This window comes from Nelumbo nucifera, chromosome 5 (genome assembly GCF_055504915.1).
Source record: "Nelumbo nucifera cultivar China Antique chromosome 5, China Antique-T2T, whole genome shotgun sequence".
Taxonomy (NCBI): Eukaryota; Viridiplantae; Streptophyta; class Magnoliopsida; order Proteales; family Nelumbonaceae; genus Nelumbo; species Nelumbo nucifera.
The window spans coordinates 36639331-36662054 of NC_142653.1; the positions used below are offsets into that span (position 1 = coordinate 36639331).

Here is a 22724-nt window from a genome sequence, read left to right on the forward strand (position 1 = left end):
CCGGCAGTTGACAGTTTTCATAGTTTATATGTTACAACACTGGTAGGTATAAGTGAAAGTTCAATCATACCAATTTATATATTTTAGTGTACCCTTAAGTTTGTTACAATGCTTAATAAAAAAGTCCATAAATAAGGGTCCGTTTGGTTCATAATCGAAATTGGAATTAAAATCGGAATGGTCCATTCCCATAGTCTGTTTGGTTCAGGAATGGAAATGAGAATTAAAATCAGCAGTAATGGGATTTTATTCCCAAGAGAGGGGTAGGGAATGGCCGTTCCCTCAAATGGGGGAATATCATTCCTGCAGGAATGGAAATGAGATTCCGATTCCGCCCAACGAAATAGTTGGAATCAGAATAGTCCATTCTGATTTCGATTCCAAACCCTTATTCCTGTAAACCAAACAGACCCTAAAACTTTATTTTTATGAGATAGGACTGCAACTGCAAACTGATTTAGAATATTGAATCGGCCAGACAAAAATTCAACTTTGTATGCAATTCTGCTGCCCAGTGCCCACAACCTTGCTTACAATGCTTGTAATATAATGTAAATGAAATTCTGTTACTCCTGCTTGATATAATGTTGGTAACTATTCGAATTCAAATTGAATATATTAACCCCTGGATCCAGAAGAGGTCAAAATTAAGTGGAATTCCTCTTCCGTGACCCAAAAGCGTGCTAGGGTTTTTTCCCTGTTTCTATTTTGAAAAGCCTTTGTCAGGTGATCAAACTAGTCCATATTCTGTGGAGCTATTTTTTGGGGACAGACGAGCTTACTTGGGAAAAAAACCTAACACAATGTGTGGTATAGGACAGTATAGGGCTGGCATGGACCGGACTGAGAAAACAACCCTTTGTCTGATGGACGATACGCAACTTGAGTGTGGCAAAAAAAAGAGTGGGTTATGTAGAAAAAGAAATGAATTAATATGGCAGAAGAAAAGGTGCTAGGGAAACATGGGAAGCATCCCAATAAATGGACGACGCTTGTCCGCCCAGAGTTTTCCAAGGTATTACACCATTTCAATTTGTGAATAACCCTTACCAAATTTGATGTTGCCATCCTGGCCCATGTGGGAGACCCTTATGATGTTGGTATCCCAAATTCCCAACTATCCCCATTTGGGGAGTCTTTCCCTTTCTTTGGACGGTTGCTGTCCTTAGCCCTACGTGAGACTCCAGTCCACTGCCCTTGCCATTGTGGGTACTTTGTCCTTTCCCCGAAGTAAGCCCACCTCAAGCTAGAAGCCCATCATGTATGGGCCCAATACGAGTCCAGCTCGAGGTGGAAGTTCCTCCACCCTAGAACAAAAGGTCAATAATATCTTGGAAGAAAAAAGAACACAGCCCAGCTTCAGTAGGCTTTTTCTACACATACATTGTAATTAGCTAATGATCCCATCCAGATATCGTGGACCAAACCCCAATATTTACGGGTAGAGTAAAAATGACATTGAAGTAGTAAGTTTTAGACAGTGGATATAATTTTAAATAGAATGAATTGGCGAAACCATATTCATTATTCATGTAGCCGATCCCATACAATTGGGATAAGACATTGATGATGATAAAATTTGGTCCAGCCCTTGGGCTATTTTTATTGGCCTTAAAACTAAAGTAGGGACATATAATCCATGCGGTAAATGCTCTTTTTTATTTGACTTACAAAACTATATTTGATTAAATTTGTATTTAAGGCTCAGTTTGGAAAGGAGTACAAACACAAATTCAAACCGATTTCATCCACCATTCTAATTTGAATTAACCAATTAGGAAATAATACATTTTTTGGTGTATATGGGATCCACACACCATTTTATGTGGTACTCAAATATTTAAGTGCTACTTGTTGATGGTTGAAATGGCTTAACTGAATGACTTGTTGATTTATAGCAGTAAATCATTTGATTCAGACATTTCAGTTGTTATCACACAGCCCCTTAATCCCTTTTTCTTTTTTTAACAGGGAGTCCTGGCCATATGCATGAAGCAGAAGCTCTCCTGTTTGAGGGTTTTGTTTATATAAAGAATAAGAAAGAAGAAAAACATTTCTCTGGTCAAGGCCTGACCAGGACCAAGCTGCTCAGAACTTCAGGTGGGTGGATTTGGTTCGATTTGAACCAGAACCTAATTTGACTATTGTAAAAGGATGAAAAGATTAAAGCCTAATGGTTTTATATTGGTTTTCCATAAAATCTAGGTTGGCAATTTCTGTAAACATTCTTTACTTCTTATAAATTAACTTGCTTTCTTTTATATTTAATTTTTTTGTATAATTATTTTTAATAGTGAATGTGATTTATAAGCAATAGTTCCATTTAAATTATCACACTATGGAAAGGAATGATAACTCTGTTTTGATTGATCGATTTCAACATTCAACAGAACAACATCAATTTAATACCCTGTAACCCTACGCTCTTCATATTTTAGTCCCTGGTTAGATGATTCCATAACCCTGTGTTTGGTTTCAAAGAAAAGGTACCGTTCATTTCCTTTCCCTACTTTTTCTTTCAAACCAAACACAGTTTCTTCTACCTGCTACAAATCCATCGTGGCAGGGGCAACTAATACACTGCATAGACTTAATTACTGAAAGGACTGAAGTATCCCCACTAGTCACCCTCCATTTAGTTCTCTGGAAATTCTGCTGGTGTCGAAATCCCTTATTAGATTGCTTCTTATCCTTATATCATACTTGATATCTAACCCTAACGCCCTAACGCAAGGCATTTACACAACTCCTCAACGTGGCCATTGAATGGTGTAAAGACCTGTTCATGTCTGCCACGTTATCTACCCAAGAGATTAAAATAACTCAACAAATCTTGCACTTGGCAGCTTAGGTTGTTGAGTGGCCCAAACGGGCCCTAGATAGAGTCACTAACATATATGATAATGTGCTAGCTAGATATGACTGAAATTCGCCTGTTTTGAGGGACCCAATAAGCCCAAAGGGCCCCTCCATAGTCCATTCTTGCAGAATCAGTCAGTAGGTAAATGCTAGACCAATAACTTAAACCCAAAACATGTTAGAGACTTGAGGTGACGAGGCTATTTGATAATGGTTAAACTGACTGAATTAAACGACTTATCAAAAACAAATGTGTAGTAATCAACCCAATATCCCATTCAGACATCAACGAGCTTGCAGCGTTCTTAATGGCTTTTAAACCAGAGGACAAAGTAAAAACCCATTAATTAAGTTAAGCAACTTCAGCTATCAAGCAGAAAGATAGCTAATTCCTTTTCAGCTGTTTCTTGAGTGAACTCCTTTGGATTAGAGTCTATAAGAAAGAAAACTTTTTCTCTACCAAACCCATTTGCTTTTCTCCACGAATCATTTGTCAATTCAATGCAGTTTGCAGAGAAGAAGCGGGGAGGGTGAGGGGAGGATTCTCATTACAGTAGTTTTGGATAAGCATGACATCAACATTGAATGCCATAAAGCAACTTTATTTGGTTCTTCTGTTCTCTCTTCTGTATAAATACCACCTCAGTAGTTCAACTCTCCTTTCAATCTAGTTTCATTCACTTCTGAACTTGCTTGACCTTCTAAGTCCTTGGACTGCAGTAGTAATGGACATTCTTCATTTCTTGTTTGGAATTTTTGGTGGGTTTTTGTTTCTTTCATCTGGATCAGTGTTTCTCTTTAATTAATTAGTTTCTTTTCACTGATGGGTTTCTTTGTTCTTCTGAGTTTCTGAAACAGGGAATGCCACTGGTTTGTTTCTCTTCCTGTCTCCAACGTAAGCTTCACCCCTCTTTCCCGTTTAATACAGATTAATGAGTTCTTCAGTCAGCAAGAAAACGCAAAGAAGTATATTAACATATCTGCTTTCCTTTTTTCTTTTCTTCTGAAACTCCTGGATTTAAAAAATCACTAACACCATTTTTCATTTCTTCTCTCTCTTTCCTTCTCTGTAAAGCTACAACAGTCTTCTGATAGTTATGTTGCAGGAATTGCTGAACTGCAGAATTTCTATTTCTTTATTGTTTTGATTCTTTTGGACAAACTGTAAAAAGAATCCATGCATTAGCTGAAATGCTGATACTAACCCATCTAGAGATTTCATTTCTGCCTTTCTTCTTTTTCTGTTAATTAACCAATAAATCTATTAATACTTCTCTTTGGTCATTATGTTGCTTGATTTTGAATTATGTAATGGTGGTCACAGAATAACATTTCGTAGGATCATAAAGAGCAGATCAACAGAGCAGTTCTCGGGTGTTCCTTACGTCATGACCCTCCTCAACTGTCTCCTCTCTACGTGGTGAACATTCTGACTGCCATTATTGCCCTTCATTATTTTTGTCTTTCTCCCTAAATACTTCCTTTTAGTGGTTTTCAAGGAAAAAACGGAGGGCGATACAGTCATTTAACTTTTTTGCACCAAGATTTGCGGGCGCTTCCAGCTCCAGCTCCGATGGTTTTGTAGTTTCAGACTATAACCAGTTGAAATGACATGAATAGTCCTGGTCTACATGCAACTTCGGACTAAACTGAAACCTATCGCATTCATTCCTGATCGTCTGATCTAATTACTAAGCTGAATTGGATTATCTTCTCACTTCTCAGGTATGGACTTCCGTTTGTTTCCCCACACAATATCCTAGTCAGCGTAATCAACGGTGCTGGAAGCGCAATCGAGTCAGTCTACGTGATGATCTTCCTGATATTCGCCTCAAAGAAGGAGAAGGTCAGGGTGATGGGACTCCTCTTTTTAGTTCTGACCATCTTCTCGGTCGTGGTCTTGGTTTCACTCTTTGCCCTGCATGGCAACGCCAGGAAGCTCTTCAGTGGCTTTGCTGCTTCCATCTTCTCCATTATAATGTACGCCTCACCTCTATCAGTCATGGTAAGCCCCAGATTCCATTTTGTAATTCCCGTTTTGCCCCTTATTTGTATAATTTATTTACAAAGCTGGGAGCTGTGCTGTACACCGTACAGAGATTGGTCATCAAGACAAAGAGCGTTGAGTTCATGCCGTTCTTCTTGTCGCTGTTCGTGTTCCTGTGCGGGACGTCCTGGTTCATCTACGGTCTTCTCGGCCGAGACCCGTTCCTCTTTGTAAGTCGTAATTAGTTAGTTATCTATCTTAATCACAGGGAGGTTGGTGTAATCAAAGTTATCGACAGCCGTGTGATCTTGATCTAACGGAGCGATGGTATGGTGTGGCAGGTTCCGAATGCGTTTGGATGCGTATTGGGGACAATGCAGCTGATACTGTATGCGATTTACAGGAAGAATGAAGGTGGAGCCGACACAGCAACCAAAGGTGGAGATTTCATCGAGATGGGACTTGGTAAGCCGCAACATGAAGAGATGCAACGGTCGAGGTACAATCTTGCAAATCATGAGGAGCGTCCTCGTGTTTAGACAGGTGGACGGAGGAAGTTTAACCTACGTCACCCTATGACCTATCTATCATCTGGTTGCCTCTTGAGGATTTAGATCAGTAAAATAAGGGGAATACTAGTAAACAACTCGTTTATGCAAATCTTGTATTGCGAAGCATCCAAGAGTTGCATAAATTCGTTTCCCAAAGGAGTTTTTGTAATTTTTTTTTTCTTTTTGTTTTCTCTTTGATCTGCGAAATCATGGAATGCACATCTCAAAATTCAAACGCTAAGGCTCATCCTTTTTTTTGGTAATTAAAGTGATACGGCTCAGTTTGGAAAGAATATAAAATAAATATGTACGGTACAAAATCTTGTGTATTGTATTTGTAGTTTGTAGTTTGTACTGTATAATATTTATATTTTTTTCCTAAACTGAACCTAAACAATTGTGTATTGATTTAAATACAAAACACCTTATATTAGTTTTTCCGGTCCAATGCTGAATCAACTACAAAAATTGAGATTTCAACCCACCATGGTATCAAATACCATTAAAAATGCCAATAAACCAAAATAAATGATAAAACTTAAGAAATTTTACTGGATTGGAGTTTTCTTGTAAGGCTTAGTTTGGAAAGAGTACAAAAGTTTGAAAGTAGCATTATTGCTACCAATGACGTCGAGGGCAATAAGGTGATTTTATTAGTGTTCAAGGCCAATAGGTACGAACAGGAAAAGAGCACACGTCAAAGGCCTTGAATGTTATCCCAAGGGCGAAAGCTCCGACGATTAAGTTAGCCAAATACTTAAAGAAGATTGGACCAAGCAAAAGACGAGGGCTTTGAGTCTAATCCTTAATAGCTAGGAATGATTTTTCTTTTATTTATTTTTTTTCTTTTTTATGTTGAGGTCTTTTTATAGCTAATCTTGCCTTGGGAGTGGTTGAAAACAGTGGTCTGCCAACGCCACATGGTGTGGTGAAATCCACTAAGTATCCCTACATCAAGTACACATACAAATATGTAGAATGTAAAACCCTGTATTTTGTATATAATTATATTGTACATATTTATATTTATACTCTTTCTACAAGACTGTGTTTGATTGCATTGCAAATTAATTTGTATTGATACAAAATTATGACAATGCAAATTATTTGAGTGTAAATTCTAACTTATTTTTGTTTCAAAATTAAAGTATTTTATTGGATTGAATACAAATGAAGTAAATTAAAACACAAAATAAAATAAAATAAAACCCAAAACAAAATTAAAAGAAAATTTACAATCCTATGCATTCATACTAATACAAATAAAATTGCACTGCAACCAAATACAGCATAAAGTTCAGTTTAGGAATACAAATACAAATATGTAAATTACAAAACTCTGTATTTTTGTATTACTAAATCTTGTATTTTGAACTTTGCATATTTATATTTATATTCTTCCTAAAAGGCTTAGTTTGAAAAGACTGCAAATACATGGTTTAAAAATATAATATATAAGGTTTTGTACTATATTCTTTCCAAATTGAGCCTAAATTTTTAGGTAAATAACGGTTTCATACCAAACACTGCCCCTGAAAAGATGCTCCAATGCTAGGTCAGAGAGGTTCCACCAGGGGTTGACCCACTGAAAAGATCAAGTTCGTTCAAAACCAAGTTCCAATGAGTGTTCGGGTCAGCAGTTCATCAACTGCCGGATGAATGACAATTTGGAAGAACTGTGACAAGTGACCCACTGCTGCAAGAGGTGAGGTGGGTGTGATGTAAGGACCAATTTTGTGAGCAGTAAATCTCATTTTTTTTTTTTCTAAAAATCGGATTTGTTAATCATACGCGCCTCACAGCCCTTGTAGCCATAGATGTTCATGTGAGGTGGGGATGTGAAGACCCATATTGTTAGGAGCAAACCCAATAAAGTTCTGAGTTTGTTAGGAGCAAATCCTCTTAATCAGTGCTAATGTGGCATTGTAGGAGTTCAACTTCTTAGTTTAGATTTAATATATATTTGATTTGGTGGACGTTTATAGATAAGTTATTTATTGGTTTAAACGTTTTTTTTTTTACAATTTTTTTTTACTTTGAAAATTTCTTATTTTTCTTGTTTAATTGAATGTTACTTTAAACATTTTTTATTTTTCACCTTATATTATAAACATTAAGGATGTTGGAGGAAAAAAAATTGGCATTTCCCTATGAAAAAAATTTGGCATTTCCCCATTTGCCCATATACATATATCAAGGCATTTTTTTTAATATTTAATATGTAAATGTAACTGCGTTCAGACCCACATAACCAAACATAGCCTTATTCAGCCATGTTTCTGAAGATATCCGATTTCTCGATTTGTTTACAAATAAATCGTTATTTTTCTCTGCCACTAAAACATGATGACAAACTCAAAAAAGTGTTCAGCTAGCTTATTTCACTTTTCAATGTGCACAAGGATCGGCGTTGCTTCAACGCACCCCCCCTAACATCATATTTGTGTTTCTTTTTGATCATTGATCATTCCCTGCACACAAAACTAAGCAACTCATAACTGTGTTAGTGTTTTTTTCATAAACAACTTGGATCATGTCTGCTTCTGCTAAAACGCTGACGTGGCAAATTATTTAAATGCAAAGGCCCAGAAACATCAATATTTATCAACTAGTTACATACATACATCTAAAAATTTTGGCGGTTCTTTTAATATTTTATTTGAAATTTATTTTGTTATATTTACAAAAATTAAAATAGAAAACAGAAGAACATAAAGAACGAAGGCAAAATTCCATCCTGTACATCTGTGAAGAAAGTAAGCAAGCCCAGAAACAGGAAGTGAACGACCCAACCCACTCAGAAAGGTGCTGAGACTACATCTCTTAACCGTGGGAGTTTCAATTGAGTTGCAAAGCACTCAAATTCTTCATCTGAATCCTTTTTTATACTTCTCTTTTGACACGCAGAGCTCACCACCGGCTTCAAACCCTACAACCATGAAACCAATGAATCTGTACAGGTGAATAGCTTGCGCAAATACTTTGTAATTCATTCATTTCCATTAACCAATCCAAAACCATTCATCTCTTAACTCTCACTCAGTAATAACATTCAAAAATGTATATATCCCAGAGCTCTTACCTCTGTGAAAATGCGAATAGCTTCTTCTATGCCCCTGGTATTCAACACACAGAGCGCTTCCTCCTTCAATCAGAAAACAAAATAGAAATCAGCGAAATGAAACAAACCCAGAAAAGAAAAAGCATATATACGTACGAATCGGTTGGTCTTACCCTTGCAAACTGAAGTTGATCTATCGTAAGCGTCCGAGGCTCATTTTCAATTGAGGACTTCCTCTCAATCTGCAGAGAACATTTATCCATTTTTTTCCTCTTCTTTCCTGATATTTTTTACTGGGCTATTTTGAAGTGGTTCGGAGGTTACGTCCAACGTCCTTTAAATATGGGGTTCCGGTGATCAAGTAGATCACGGCTGAGACACGTGAGGAGGAATGGACGGTGGATATTTGTTCGCGCGGCAACATGGGTACGGTGCTATGAGACACGTGGCAAGAAAAAATAATTCCGTCGTGATTTGAGGGGGAAACACTGGGTCAGAGTACGTGATGTGGAGCATTTCCTCGACATCTGGAACATTTGGCCGGTCTACTTTTCCGTGTTCGTTTGGAGCTGCCATGGAAATTGGAAACCAACCCCACTAGGGTAAAGTCGTTTACGGAAATTACCACTTGATGCCACGTCTCATACACTGTTTTCATTCATCCTTCAATTAACGGTTTGGCGGGTAGGCGGGTATCACCTCCTCCTGATGACTCGAGCCGGTTCGGATCAGGTAGGCGTAACGTTGTAAACACGTTCAGTGAGCAATTGAATATTTTTTTTTTACATGTTTTTTAAAATACCCTCAGCCCATTAAAAAGATTAAAATTCATTTTTGACAGTTAAAGTGCTCATTTAATGTGCTTATTTGTATCAACCCGTTTTTAATGTGATCTGCCTTGAGTAGCAAACGGATTCAGAACCGTTTGGGAGGATTTTTTGGATTTCTTGTATTGATTGAGCCGCATCGAAGAAATTATCTAATATCATTGAGGTTTATGTTTTTTTTTTTTTTTTCTGGATCTTGAGAGGGGAAATTTTCTATTAATCAAGATATTCATGTTTTTTTTTTTCCAGTTTATGTAGGGGTCTATAGAAAATTTATTTTCTCTAGGATATGTCTTAGTAATTTTTTCACCTGGAGGAAAAATTGCTAATACTTGAATGCATAAAAGTGTTGATCTTAATAATGGCTTCTTATAGCTAAAACAGTCATTAGTCATTATTTACCTAAAAAATAAAAGAATATAAATAAATGAACTTACCTAGGTAAATGCTTTCTAAGAAATACTTAATTGGATAAATACATTTATCCAAATAAACAACTTCCCAAAATTTGAAAATTTGATTTTATGACTTTTTTAAGTCCAATTTTGATTTTTTAGATTTTTTATCAAATACATTTCCATGAGTTCCAGATTCCATAGCTCATATAACAGTAGAAGCCGCTGCATAAAAGCCCTCCCAAACGGAAACTTAGATCACCAGATTCAGCACAACGAGTAAAGCAAACTAAAATTCGGGTAGTGTAGGATCTTCCCCAATATGATCCAAGTCCAACCCATATTTGTGCCCTCGAACAACTTATGGTTTCCATATCTCACATAAGTAGGTATGAGCTCGACTGAGAAAGGATAAGCACATTAGCATACCCAAGGTGAAGATTTGGGAATAAAGTTTGGAGATTATAGTTGGAGTTGTTTAATCTGTGATATCACGGTCTCTATTATATATATAATTGAAGATGCTACCTAAACTTGTAATTTGGTAATTGGTGAAAAGTGGTGGGGATTCTCTAAATAAACCTACCTACATCTGCAGCTTTGGTGAGTTTTATAAGGTTGCTTAACTCTGACATTATGGTGTTCTTAGTTATACAAACACATACACAACTGACATTATGGTGCACATGAGGCCCACCAGTTATACCTTGGAGAGTTTGTGGTTATGCAGTAATGCAGATTGGATTCTATTTATATATATATATATATATATATATATATTTTATAATGATCTAAATACTCTTATCCGAAGTTGATGGGAACATCTCTTTTAGGATAAATCCATTTACATATCAACTGAACCACCACTCATGAGTCTCCACTACAATCAGCCAAGTCAAAAAGTTGAGGTGATACAATTTTGACATTTAGTCTGAATTAATACACAAAATGTGTGTATTTTAATAAGAACCACCCACCAGCTGATGATGGCTCGGTTGTGAGGTCTCTGGCTAGCTGATTGTAGTGGGGACTCATGATCAAATCCCATTGCCACTATATTCGGGTATGGGACAGGTTACCCCAATTGTGTAGCCCCATGAAGCCATTAGGTGATAAACGAAATAAAAGTGTCACCCCAGCAATCCTAGTCAAGATTGGTCGAGATATTCACAAGACCCATGCAAAAGAAGGCCATTAAAGCAGAAACAGAAGAAGGTCATGAATTCGTTCTTTGATATGTGGCAGCACATTTGGCAGTATGAAAGGGGTCCATTAAGTTTTGCCATCTCATCTCTAAGAACCCATTTTCCTATAGATGCCAAGTTTATTGAGTTAGCTCATAAGAAGAAATTTTCCAAGCGGCCCACATCGGACAGCCAAAGGGGTGGTGGCTGTTCCAACAGGTGTCGAGAAGAGGGCCACAAATCTTTTAGCACCTGCAGTTCCTACAAATGAAAAGGAAAGGCCTCGGGGCACCATCACTCCATTTCCAGGTTTGTGTTTCCTGTGAGTAACCCTGACTTTAAGGTCAATTTTGCCGCCAGGGCTGCCTTCACAAGAACCCATGGCTGCCCATTATGAGGGTATGAAAAGCATCTCTTGATGTGCTTTCATTAGTGAAACATTCCAAAGCTAAGGGTGTGTTCATATCAATGATCAAAGCACATTCAGTAATGCCTTTTTCACACTATATGATTGGGAGTTCACATCTGCGCCTCACATGCATCGGGGTCCTCCGGTCCTGTTTGGGAGAGCTGAAGTTTTCATTAAACTGCTTCAGCTTTAATTGAGTTGTATTGATTGAGATGCTTTGAAGAGGCTACTAAAAATCAAGGTTTTTAAAAATAGATCGGGCAAGGAACCATTTAGGGGTTTGGTTCCTGGGTCGAACGGTCCGACTGTTTGGACCAAACAGACGGCCCATTCTAATAAAAAATTAAAAACAAATAACAGAAAACGGCCAAAAACCATTATCCGGTTCAACAGTTTGACTGTCCGGGTCAACGATTCGCTGATCAAATAAACAGTTTTGGCCAGAAAGCCATTTTGGGGTCAACGGTTCCCGATTTTCTAGTCTAACCGTTTGGTCTGGTCTAGTTTTGAAAACATTATTAAAAATAACTTTATAAGAAATTTGATTTCATAGCTGAATTACAGCATGCATATTCAGGGTTTTTGGGTTTTTCATCAAACATAACTTCTAGGCTTTCTGTGTGGGACCCACTTAGGCTATATTTGATTAGGGAAAGGAAGTGAAATACATGCAGAAAAACCTTTATAAACCTTGTATAAATTTTTTCTACCTTTTCTTACTTTTTCCTTCAAACCAAACACAGTGTAAGGGCCGAATGGGAGGGCTGAAGTGTTGGTGCAGCTGCTTATGTTGAGCTGTTTTGGAGAAACCTTTAAAAGAAACTTCAGCGGAAAGCCATGTTATGGGTTTTGACACAGTCATTTTGGACACTCCGATGAACAGCCTATAAACTATGTTTGGTGAAAATTCGAGGTTATTGGAATGGGCTGTCATTCAATTATTTGAAGGGCTATTTACTTCAACCTCCAGCTGAATTTCATCTCAGCCCTCTCAAAAGGACCCTCACTCACGGGTACTTCCACTGCCCTTGACTTTTCAATCTGAAATATCCCCAGAGGAGCAAATTCTAATGATCACAAGGGTTCATTGTATATAACATGGTATTCAATAGAGGACAGATATAACCCTATTCAAATTTGAATAATACTAGACCCAACTACCCAACTATGATTTAGCTTTTACCTACCTACTTTTTGTGAAAGTGATGGATGGCATCTCTTAGAATGTTTTGTGGCATTGTAGACATATGGAAATCAAACAGATGGCATACTCTCTTGTGAATCTAGTAAAGCTTGTTAGGTGTTATATACTAGAAGGAATTGACAAGGAAACTGATTGGGAATAGCATCATCTTTATCTAATAACAACAAATGGAGCTACAATTGCCTATGTATAAAAAAACAAATTTATTTATATTTTAGTCAAAGAACTGATAGGACTAGAGGTATTAGGGTAGGAGTATACATATTAATAAATGGGTAGGGTATGGTATTAGCCTGATTATTCTCGACTCATATATTATTGGAAAGTATATAAATTTTATTTATTAAGTATTACTTGAATTTAATAATATTTTAAAATTTATGTGTAGGATAATTGATAGTTTATGTGCTTTTTATACATATTAATTAATCAAACAATTAGAAATTCTGATGTTTGGTTGTTTATTTTACTTGTTTATTGCTTATATATAACAAGAAATAATAAGAAATTAGATGTGAATTTTATATCCAATCCATTATACCTTTGAATGTAGGGAGGATTTTGCATTTTCATGTGTGGAGAGGGTTTGAATTCTTAAAATCCAACCCATTACAGGTTTAAGGAGGTAGATAGAGTTTAGAATTTATGAAACCCTCCAAGAACTCGCTATGTTCTAGTGTAAAGTAACTAACTATGGTCTAATTTAATTTAGTTCATAGCTTTTAATATTTGATAGAAAAATGTAAAACCCAATTGGATACTTTAGATGATCAGACCTTTTCTGGCAAGGGAGGGAAGGAATGAAGTGGGCAACCCTTTCCATAAAAAATAAAAAACGATTTACTAAAGGGAAGGGAAGATTAGATTTGAAGGAATCTCATCTATAAAATAAAACATTGTTTTCCATGGCATTTTCGATATAAATAATTCATTTTCTTCCTTTACTTTGCAACCAAAAGGAACCTAGTGAATAAAACAATTGTTTAGCAACATGAGAACGCAATGGCAGATCTAACAATATTGGCCTCAAGTACAACCTTGTAAGTGACGAAGCTGATGGAAGAAAAATGCCACTTTATTCTTCAATTATAATTGGGATCAGATCTCTTAGTCCTATCGTTTAGCAAGGAAGCTGAACAAGCAAGAATAATATTCCACATTGAGAATTGGCTTGGGTCCCAAAGAACCAAATATAAAACCCCCAAAACCCTTGCCACGTGGTAAGAATAAAGGATTTTTTTTTTTGCAAATTCAAATATTAAAATTTAAAACATTAAGCTAGGCCATTGTTATTTGTGAAAAACACTAATAAAAGGTAGAAGTAGAATTGAAGGTTGAATGGGTCATGGGTGACCAATCCAGAGGGTCCCTTAGTTGCTGGATGATTCGGATTTGCCATTTCATGCTTTCACGTGGCAAAAGTAGGATAGGTCGTGTAGGGAAGTTTCCTACCTGACCTGATTAATTAACCTTTTTTATTCTTATAATTTTTTATGAACTTAACTTGAAAAAAGAGCTATTACAAATTTCAAGAAGTAGCTTTGACCAATTTTGTATAAAATTTTAGGGAAGTTTAGATTGCGTTCGCTTCGAAACATGCAAACATGCTTCTGTTTTTTACTTCTTTTGAGATAAAAGAGACAAAAATAAAGCTTCAAAAAGAGCTTAACTATGCTCTTAATTTAACCCCTTTAATCCTCAGTCTAGGGGTGCTTATTTAAGCGTCCCACACCAATAAAGCATTTATGCGTACTTATGTAAAAAAACCCAATAAGTGTTTATTCAAAAAAAAAAAAATACCATTTTGAAGAAACTAAAATTTTTGCCTTATTTTTCAAGTGTTTATTGCCTTTCTGGCCCATCTTGACCCATCACCTAATTTTCAAAATACCTATAGACCACCGTTTGAAACAAGTGCTTTTCACCAAACACACTCATAAGCACTTATTTTATGATAAACACTTATTAATAGGTACTTATCCTATAAACATTTCATTACTAGTTTTATTAAGTTATTAAGTGATTATCTCGACTTAATATGGTATTTAGTTACGGTTGCTTTGTTTAAGGAGCGCTGATTTGACCACTTCATTAGTTCATTTGAATAAAGCCAGCCTCATTCCCTGTGAAAGACAATTATAACCCTATTAAAAGTAAATAAGTAGAGGTCTTTCTGTCTTTCCAAATTACTGTAAATAAGTAAATAATCAATCACCATTAAATAGATCGCCTGATCTCAGTAATATAACTATAACGGTCCAGGAGTGGGGTCCCATTGTCAGGACTGGGATCTGTGGATCAGTCGACGTGTCTTCCAATAATTGTACCGCATCGAATAAATTATAATTGATTAAGCAAAGGGGCTGTACCATCACGGGTACATGATAATCGATTCATTAGGCCGAACAACAGATCGTCCTTGTAATGTTGGAGCCGTTCGATCTGGATGGGTGTTGATAGAGTATGGTAGGCTTCACCGTTCTTGACCACTACAAGTCATGTACGATCACCTTTTTCGTGTTTGGATTCTTAGATCCTGACGCTGAAGTTTCAAAGGGGAATTCAGTTTTACCAATTCTACATTCCAACAGTTTGCTACCCACACCCTGTTTTGTCTTTCTGGTCCCAGCATTGTTGGGCCCCACTATGCCAGGTAGGTTAAATAAAGTCACGGGTCATCGGGTCAGCTGTACCCAGTTCATACTTTATCACAGCTCCCACAAGCACGTCCAAAAAGAGAGAAAAGGAATCAAAGAATCAAAGAAGTCGCGCATGCACCCACCCGGCGCAGATTAGCTTACGTACTTTGCTTCCATTGTACTACTAGTCTTAGTCTACCACAGACTACAGTATCCTCTCTCTCTCCACGTATCCTCCTCTTCTTTCTCTATCTCTGTGTCTCATTTTCTTCACCCAACCGAACGTACAGAGCAAGAATCCAAACTCCACGAGAATCGAGGGAGCAAGAAGTAGGGGGCTCTGAGCGAAACTCCAAAAGCTCAGTGTTCTCTCCAATGTGCCTTCTCACGGATCCAAACTTGACCGCCTATCGTCCTCTTCGACCTACTCTGTGAGGCTTCAGCAATCGTCATTAATGGCGGCTCCGGGCCACCGGAGAACTCTTTCTCGCCGGGACAGTCGAGGGTTCCGGCGTTCTTGGTGTTGTTCTTTTGGCATTCCTCCCGAAAGCCCCGAAAATCTGAGTTGTGCTCCCTCCAAGACGACTCACAAATCTGAGATCCTTTCGAAATCTGGTAATTCGTTCCCCAATTCTCCTCAGAGCAGCAAAAGTGGGCTAGGGTTGGTTGGACTCATCGACCGTCGCCGTATCTTGTCTCCCGGGCGAGTTTCTCCGATCGATTCGGATAATGCACCTGATCCTGTTCGGGATATAGTGCCGGACACTGCTTCTGTTGGTGATAATGGAACTCAATTGGGATCCGAGACCTTTCGTTCCACTGATGAGAAGTTGGTTGCACCAGAGGTATCTGAGGCTTATCAGACTCCCGCGCTTGACCGTTCTTTGAGTACTGGCACAAAAGCCGAGAGTTGTTCCCCGGTGTTTGATGTGAGACTAAGCTTGAAGGGCAAGAACGGGGGTTGCTTGGTCTTGGAATTGGACTCGGAGGTGCTTTCTGCGAATAGCTCTGTATTTGCCGATTTGATCTCAGACTGCCGAAGGGGTTCGGGCAGCCGTGCGGCTGCAAAACTTTGCAGGATTGAGGTTCCTGATGTTGAGAATTTGACCGTCTTTCGTGAAACCATTGAGCTTATGTTTCTGGACGATATCACGAGGCGTCTGTTAAAGATGGGCGTCTCCCGTTCGATTGATGTACTCGAGGTGAGTGTTTCAGAATCTTTTTTCTGCTTTCTTTGTTCTGTTGATCTGTCACTTCTTCAAGGAAAGACCGTGCATTTGGATTCTGTTGAACTGTTAGAAATTTCTATTGAACTTCGAGATTTGCCCTTGTGACCCGTACACTTCTTTTGACATGGTTTGATTTCTTGTGCTCCCATGAGCAAGAAGCACGAGTTTATGTACGAAAATATAGGTTTTATATTGCCACGTTTCAGAAAATTTCGCAATTTATGATTCAATGTGTCTTTAGGAATGTTCTAAGTTGTTAAGTTGGGAAAGGTCATACGTTCTTAGCAACATTAACTGGCCAAAACAACCACAAAACTTTAGATTTTCTGAAATGGATCATTGGTTAGGAACAGGAACTCAAACTACATTACTACTGATATAGAAAGATGGACTATGTTTAACGAAAAATAAGTAAATAAATAAACGAAAGATGGACTAATTACAATAAAATTTTGGTGGTTTAGAGTGTAGGCAAACGGTTTAGAACTTGCATCCAACACTTCTAGCATCATGTCTGGACATTGTATTCTCCCACACCATCAGTAACCTTCTCTGCCAGTGCTTTTTCGTTTCAAATATTTATAACCTTTAACTCAATGCATAAGTCCTATGCTTGCCGCAAGCCTCCTAGCAGGCCTTTCCCCCAAACTTGAACCAGTGACAAAAGCACCTCTCTATACTGTAGAAGTTATGCACTACTGCATGGAGTACAAATGGTGATTCTCCTGGAGTAGCACAGCTTTCAAATGTCAGGGGAAGCCATCTTTACGAAGTATCTAGGAAGGTATTGAAGGGGAGTGGTTATTGAAGGTGACTGCAAAGTAGTGATTTTGTGGCTCAATTCAGAAGCATAACCAGCTTGGTAGTTCAGAGTTTTGGTAAGCGAAGCCAAAATTTTGGGAAAGAATCTGAACTGCTCGTTGAAGTGGGCCCCAAGATCAGCTAACTCCCTTGCTAATAGTTCAGCCCGAGATCGTATCAATTCTCAAGGGTGTAACTGGGGTTTGCTTGGGCCAGGGGTCCATTTGTAATCGGTTAAAATTATCTGTATCTGTTTTGGTGTGCTCAGCTTATAGCTGTTTGATGTACACTCCCTCCTGTCTACACAAGACAGCCTAGGGTTCTTTTTTCTATTCTAATACAACTCTCTTATAAGAAAAGATCTAGGGATTTATTACTTGTATTCTAGGTTTACTCCCACAAAAATGTGAAAGGTATTTCTACCCTATATTCTTGTCTCAGCTATGTGATGTTGCAATTGGATGTTATAACAGGTAGATAATTGTATTCTAGTGATGTCATCATCACCATCATTTAAGCTTTGCCCCAACTATATGGGATTGGCTACATGAGTCCTGTTTCAGGATCCCATTCTGTTCAGTGTCATATCAATTGTTATATTATGAGCCCTTCAATCATTTCTTATCATTTCAACCCATGTCATTTTTTATCTGCCCCTAGCTCTTATAGGCTATAGCCCATTCAACTTGTAATAGATAACTTCTTCTTATGGGTTCTGTAGTCTTCTCTGCACTTGAACAAACCATCTTTGTCTAATTATTCTCATTTCTTGCCTATTGAAGCTACTCCTAGGTTACTTCAAATGAGTTCATTTCTGACCATGTCCTTTTTAAATGTAGCAATGTAAACCATAATAATATAAGTTCTGTATACAAAAAGGTAGGATGAGATAATTAGTTTGGTCCTGATTCTTGAGGATGATTCTGTCAATCCCACTAGGTATTTTTAGTTACTTGTCTTAAATTTTGTATGACTAATTTACTTTCTATTCAAATAGCAAATTAAATTTTGATATGTATTCGCTTTTTCCATCTCAGTTCCCTCCACGGTTGGTCTTTCTGCCCTTTCATTTTATATTTTATGTACTCAATCCTCTGCAATGGGGCTCAACCTGTTTTTGAGGATATCCTACTGAAAGCTTTGGCTTTACATTTTTCAAGAGCCATGCCCAAAATGAAGAAACTTTTAGATAATATGTGCCATAGAGAAAAGCTCTTTTTTTCTTTGCTTTTGGCTTTGCTCCCTTCCAACTTTTACACCATAATCTAACTATTATCTTAAACTTACATATATCCAGAAAGGGGGAAAATGTCCTTCCATCTAACATTGACTTAAACAAGATGTTCTCTTGCCTGGATTCTCTTTGGATTCTGGAAGTAAACCACAGAATCAAGTTGAATAAAAGTGAGGCTTGGAAAGACCTAGAGGCTCTTTAGAGGGTAGTAGGGCACCTCATTTACTTTGTCACCACAAGGATATAAATCTGTATCCAACTATTAGTATTTTTATGCTAGTTTTCATTACAATGCACCATAGTTTTAATTGGAATATTTTTGTTTCAGTAAGCTACAACTAAATATTAAACTTAATGTTTTCCCAATTTTTCAGAATATTTCAGTTTACGTCACAATATTTAAGAATATTTTTAATGGAAATTTCATCATATTCAAAAATAATTAATTTCTGTTGGCAAATTTTAGTTTTTAACAGATTTTATTTTGGATTTTAAAATATTTTAAAAAATCCATTGCACTATTTAACAATCAAAATAATAAAGACCATACTATTTTTTGCCAATATAGATGATATATTGAGACTTTTTTAATGTATTGACTATACTTTAGTTGATTCTAGCAATTTTATTAGGTGCATCTACAGAAGGGGAAATGTAAGCACTAGAGGAAGTTAAGTGATCCAGCTAGTCCTTCCTTGCCTTGATGCCCAGAAAATGAGGTGGATCTTTAATGTAAATGATGCATTGGAAGGAAACCCTTTTGGCAGTGTGGTTATGTTGGTTTATTTTCATTTCCCTCTTGTTCTATTCTTTCCCCCACCCCCAGTTTTTCGTACTAAAGTTTCACTACTGATAACCTCAAAAGAGGAGGAATAGAGAATCTGCTGGCTGCTACATGATTGGTGCAAATGATTTCTGAAGTTGATCTTCCCTATTAATGTCATACCTAGGTGATAGAAGCTTTTGAATTACAGATCCGTGATATGCCACTTTAGAAACTTATTTTTCTATTAACCCTAAGATTCGTGGTAGCAAGAAAGCTAGAGTAGTTTGGAGCTGCATTCCCTTTGCGGTGTGTTGGGGTATTTGGAAGGATTGGAACAGAAGGCTGATTGAAGGCAAGGTTCAGCAGATGGAGAGACTAGTGCTAGTGGTAGATATTGGCAAGTTAATTGTTGATTGGGTGATGGGGCTTCCAGATTTCACACAGATTGTTAGATCAGAGTTTGGGAAGAGGTTTTGGGAGTTGTTAGAGATTGCAAATTTCTGATCATATTTGTGTTTAAAAATAGTTTGTTGTTAAGGTGCTGCCTTAACACCTTTTTGTGGATGCAATCGTTTTCCTATTCATTTTTAACAACTTCTTTTCTTTGCTATCAGTTTTTTTTTTTTTTTTTTGAAAATGCTTCGCATGTTTATCATTCTGATTGGTAAGTTAATATTTTGTTTTCTGAACCGTAATATTAGATTTATACAAAATAAAAAGAGAGAGAGAGAGAGAGAGATTGTAAAAAATGAGCAGTAATTATTATTAAGAGAAGGAAAAGAAAGCCCATCCTGAATGTATATTCAAAACAGCTGTAAAACTTATGGAAATGGCATTTAATTTTTACATTCTTTCCATTGCAATCCATGGATCTTTTCAACCCATCATCTATAGAATGCACCTCCATTGAAATCCATTGCGAAAAGGAAAAAAAAAAGATACTTGAAACCCAAAGCTTGATATCACTTAAACCAACAAAAATAGTATACAAGAGTGGTGGAATTCAAATTTTACTTCAGTAGTGCAGAAAATATCATCTTTTCTTTCTCCATTGAAGCCCAGTTACTGCAAAAATATTTCTGTGGTTTTATATTCCATACATTCAGGCCAACAAGTTCCTTTATGGTCTGGGGGTCTGTTTGCCCTTAATTCTGATATTCTTCTAGAGCAAATTCAGTTTATTAAATTCTTTTTCTGCTTCTCCTGTTGATGGCTTAACATTCCTAAGACTAAGAGTGACGATCTCCATATTGTATCACATATCAGGTCTCAGCAGGCATAGTGTTTACCAAGGGCGTTTTGTCTTGTTTGAAATACCTTGAGGCTGTTCCTTGGAGTGAGGATGAGGAAGAGAAGCTGAAGAGATTGTTTACGAAGTTCAGTTTTGATAATGCAACAGCTAGAGAAGTGTTGGGCAGGCTGTATCCACTGGAGCAAGTTGATTCTGAGCAACATTTGGCCATGCAACTCATTTGGTCAGTCACTAATGGTGCTGATGCTGGTGCAAGGAATGAGCTTAAGTCTTTGGTCAAGGGGCTTTTGTCCAAGAGCTCAGTCTATGAGAAGGAGACTGAGCTCAACAAGGATGATCTGTATGTTGTTTGTCAGAGTTGTATTGGTTCCCTGGTTGGGCTTTTTGAGGAAGCCTCCGATTCTGTTACTGAGAAGCCATCAAAAGAAGATAATGGTAAGCCCTTGATTGAACGGGTTTCTAGGCAAGTTGACAACATCAACTGGCTTCTGGAGATCCTTCTGGAACGTCAAATGGCAGAAGAGTTTGTTGACGTGTGGGCAGATCAAGGGGAGCTGCTGAGGATGCATGAGTTGGTGTCTCCAATGATCAGGTATGAGTTAAGCCGAATATCAGCATGCATATTCATTGCACTAGGGAGAGGGAAGTTGCACTGCCGATCAGAAGCCAGGTGCGCGGTCCTGCAAGCATGGTTTGGGCCAATGCTAGTAGACTTTGGGTGGCTGCAGAGGTGCAGGAAGGGGCTAGAAGTGAAGACGCTAGAGGAAGCCATGGGTCAAGCTCTGCTTACACTGCCATTGAAGCAGCAGCACTCTCTGTTCATGGAATGGTTCCGGTGTTTCTCCAGGCATGGCAGTGAGTGCCCTAATCTTGGCAAAGCCTTTCAAATCTGGTGGCGCAGGTGCTTCTTGAGGGCCCCTGAAATTCGTACCGTTGAATCACGATAGCCTTTCACAAAGCACCCCACTTACCATTTGTGTAATATGGTCTGTAATGTAGCTTTAGAGGCATCATCTAAAACAGATTGACGTGAATAATGTAGAGTAGCTTTTCAGGTGTTTAAAGAGCAGTCAGTACTGGCCTTAACCATTCATTGATGCAAACTAACATTAACAATGAGCTTTAACAATTCATTGACGTAAGCTACCGAGGCGTGCACGAGCATTATCAAGCAGACCCACTTACAGTCAATTGTTGATCAAGAATAGAATGTTACACTTATGAAAATATTCATGAATGTTTTTTTCCCCTTTTCCTTTTCCTTTGGCTCAATTTGGAAGGAACACAAATGCAAATATGTAAGATTGTAAGGTGTAAAAACCTTGTATTTTGAATGTACTTGCAGTTTCTTTCCAAACTGAGCCTTTCGGGAAAAAAATGCTATGAAGACAATCTGTCTGTCTAGAAACACTGTCCAAGAAAAATTGGTTTTATATTCTATTCCCCATTTCATCAGTTATTTGATCCTAATTCACAAAAATTACGATGACCTTGCTATCCGTCCGTCATGGACAGATTACTGTTGAGTCGGCCAACCAAATACTGACCCTAGCTGAGCTTGAACGAAGTCAGCAAAGACCCACCCTTCAACGATACGCTTTTACTTTTCAGTGTTGCAACCACGATTTAATGAAGGCCAGGAATGTTGGTAGGAAATATTTTGGATCTCTGCATTAACAAAAGTAAATGTTGGCTTTGATTGATTCATTTGACTCATTCCTGGTTAGCTGGCTTAGTACCACTCCATCCATTAGTACCACTATCAACCACCGAGGTTTTACCATTGCACACCAAGCAATGGTTTCGGATAATCGCTAAAATTCCTCGTTATTATATTTATTTGGCTACTGAGGAGTGAGAAACATTCCACCAAATTTCCAAATTTAATCCAAAAATTAGATGGTCGATGGTCATCCAACTATACCCTTTTTTGGTACATAAGAATCAGTTAGGTGAAAGACACCATCAAGTGGGTCTCAGTTACTTTGTACATAAAGATAGCCAGGATTTCAACTTGAGCCATTTATAGGTGAGTCCAGGTGTGGCCCAGATTGATTCAGCTGATCAGCGTTGGCTCAGCCCACCAAGAAACTGAGTTTAGAACAAATGGTGATCATCCTTTTCTAATCAATAAAATGCTTAGAAACATGTAAAGTAGAACTAATATCATGCTTATATGTGCAATGTAACTTTGGGTGGAGTAAGAATCTGCCGCAGCCCAGCCCGAACTCATTATTTCTTCTTAAAAGTTAAAACTGTGTCTGGGCCAAGCCTAATAGACATTGCTCCGGGCCAGCACAGCCAAGCCAGGAGGGTTCAACGCTAA

At 37.7% G+C, this 22724-nt stretch overlaps 3 protein-coding genes across 3 annotated transcripts; 2 read left to right on the forward strand and 1 right to left on the reverse strand.

Annotated features, from left to right (window-relative positions):
- Positions 1-3323: 3323 nt before the first annotated feature.
- LOC104606758 (bidirectional sugar transporter SWEET1-like) lies at positions 3324-5642 on the forward strand. Its single transcript, XM_010272122.2, has 6 exons — positions 3324-3618; positions 3718-3754; positions 4184-4279; positions 4585-4864; positions 4957-5076; positions 5188-5642. The coding sequence occupies exons 1-6, from the start codon at positions 3585-3587 to the stop codon at positions 5383-5385; spliced, it is 765 nt and encodes a 254-aa protein (XP_010270424.1). The 5' UTR covers positions 3324-3584; the 3' UTR covers positions 5386-5642.
- Positions 5643-8018: 2376 nt separating this feature from the next.
- LOC104606757 (uncharacterized) lies at positions 8019-8765 on the reverse strand. Its single transcript, XM_010272121.3, has 3 exons — positions 8632-8765; positions 8480-8542; positions 8019-8326 (listed from the first exon to the last, which is right to left on the reverse strand). The coding sequence occupies exons 1-3, from the start codon at positions 8719-8721 to the stop codon at positions 8195-8197; spliced, it is 285 nt and encodes a 94-aa protein (XP_010270423.1). The 5' UTR covers positions 8722-8765; the 3' UTR covers positions 8019-8194.
- A 6548-nt stretch (positions 8766-15313) lies between these two features.
- On the forward strand, positions 15314-21487 carry LOC104606756 (BTB/POZ domain-containing protein At2g13690). The gene is made up of 2 exons (XM_010272120.3): positions 15314-16318; positions 20413-21487. Exons 1-2 carry the CDS (start codon positions 15572-15574, stop codon positions 21343-21345), a joined length of 1680 nt encoding a protein of 559 aa, XP_010270422.1. The 5' UTR covers positions 15314-15571; the 3' UTR covers positions 21346-21487.
- Positions 21488-22724: the final 1237 nt, after the last annotated feature.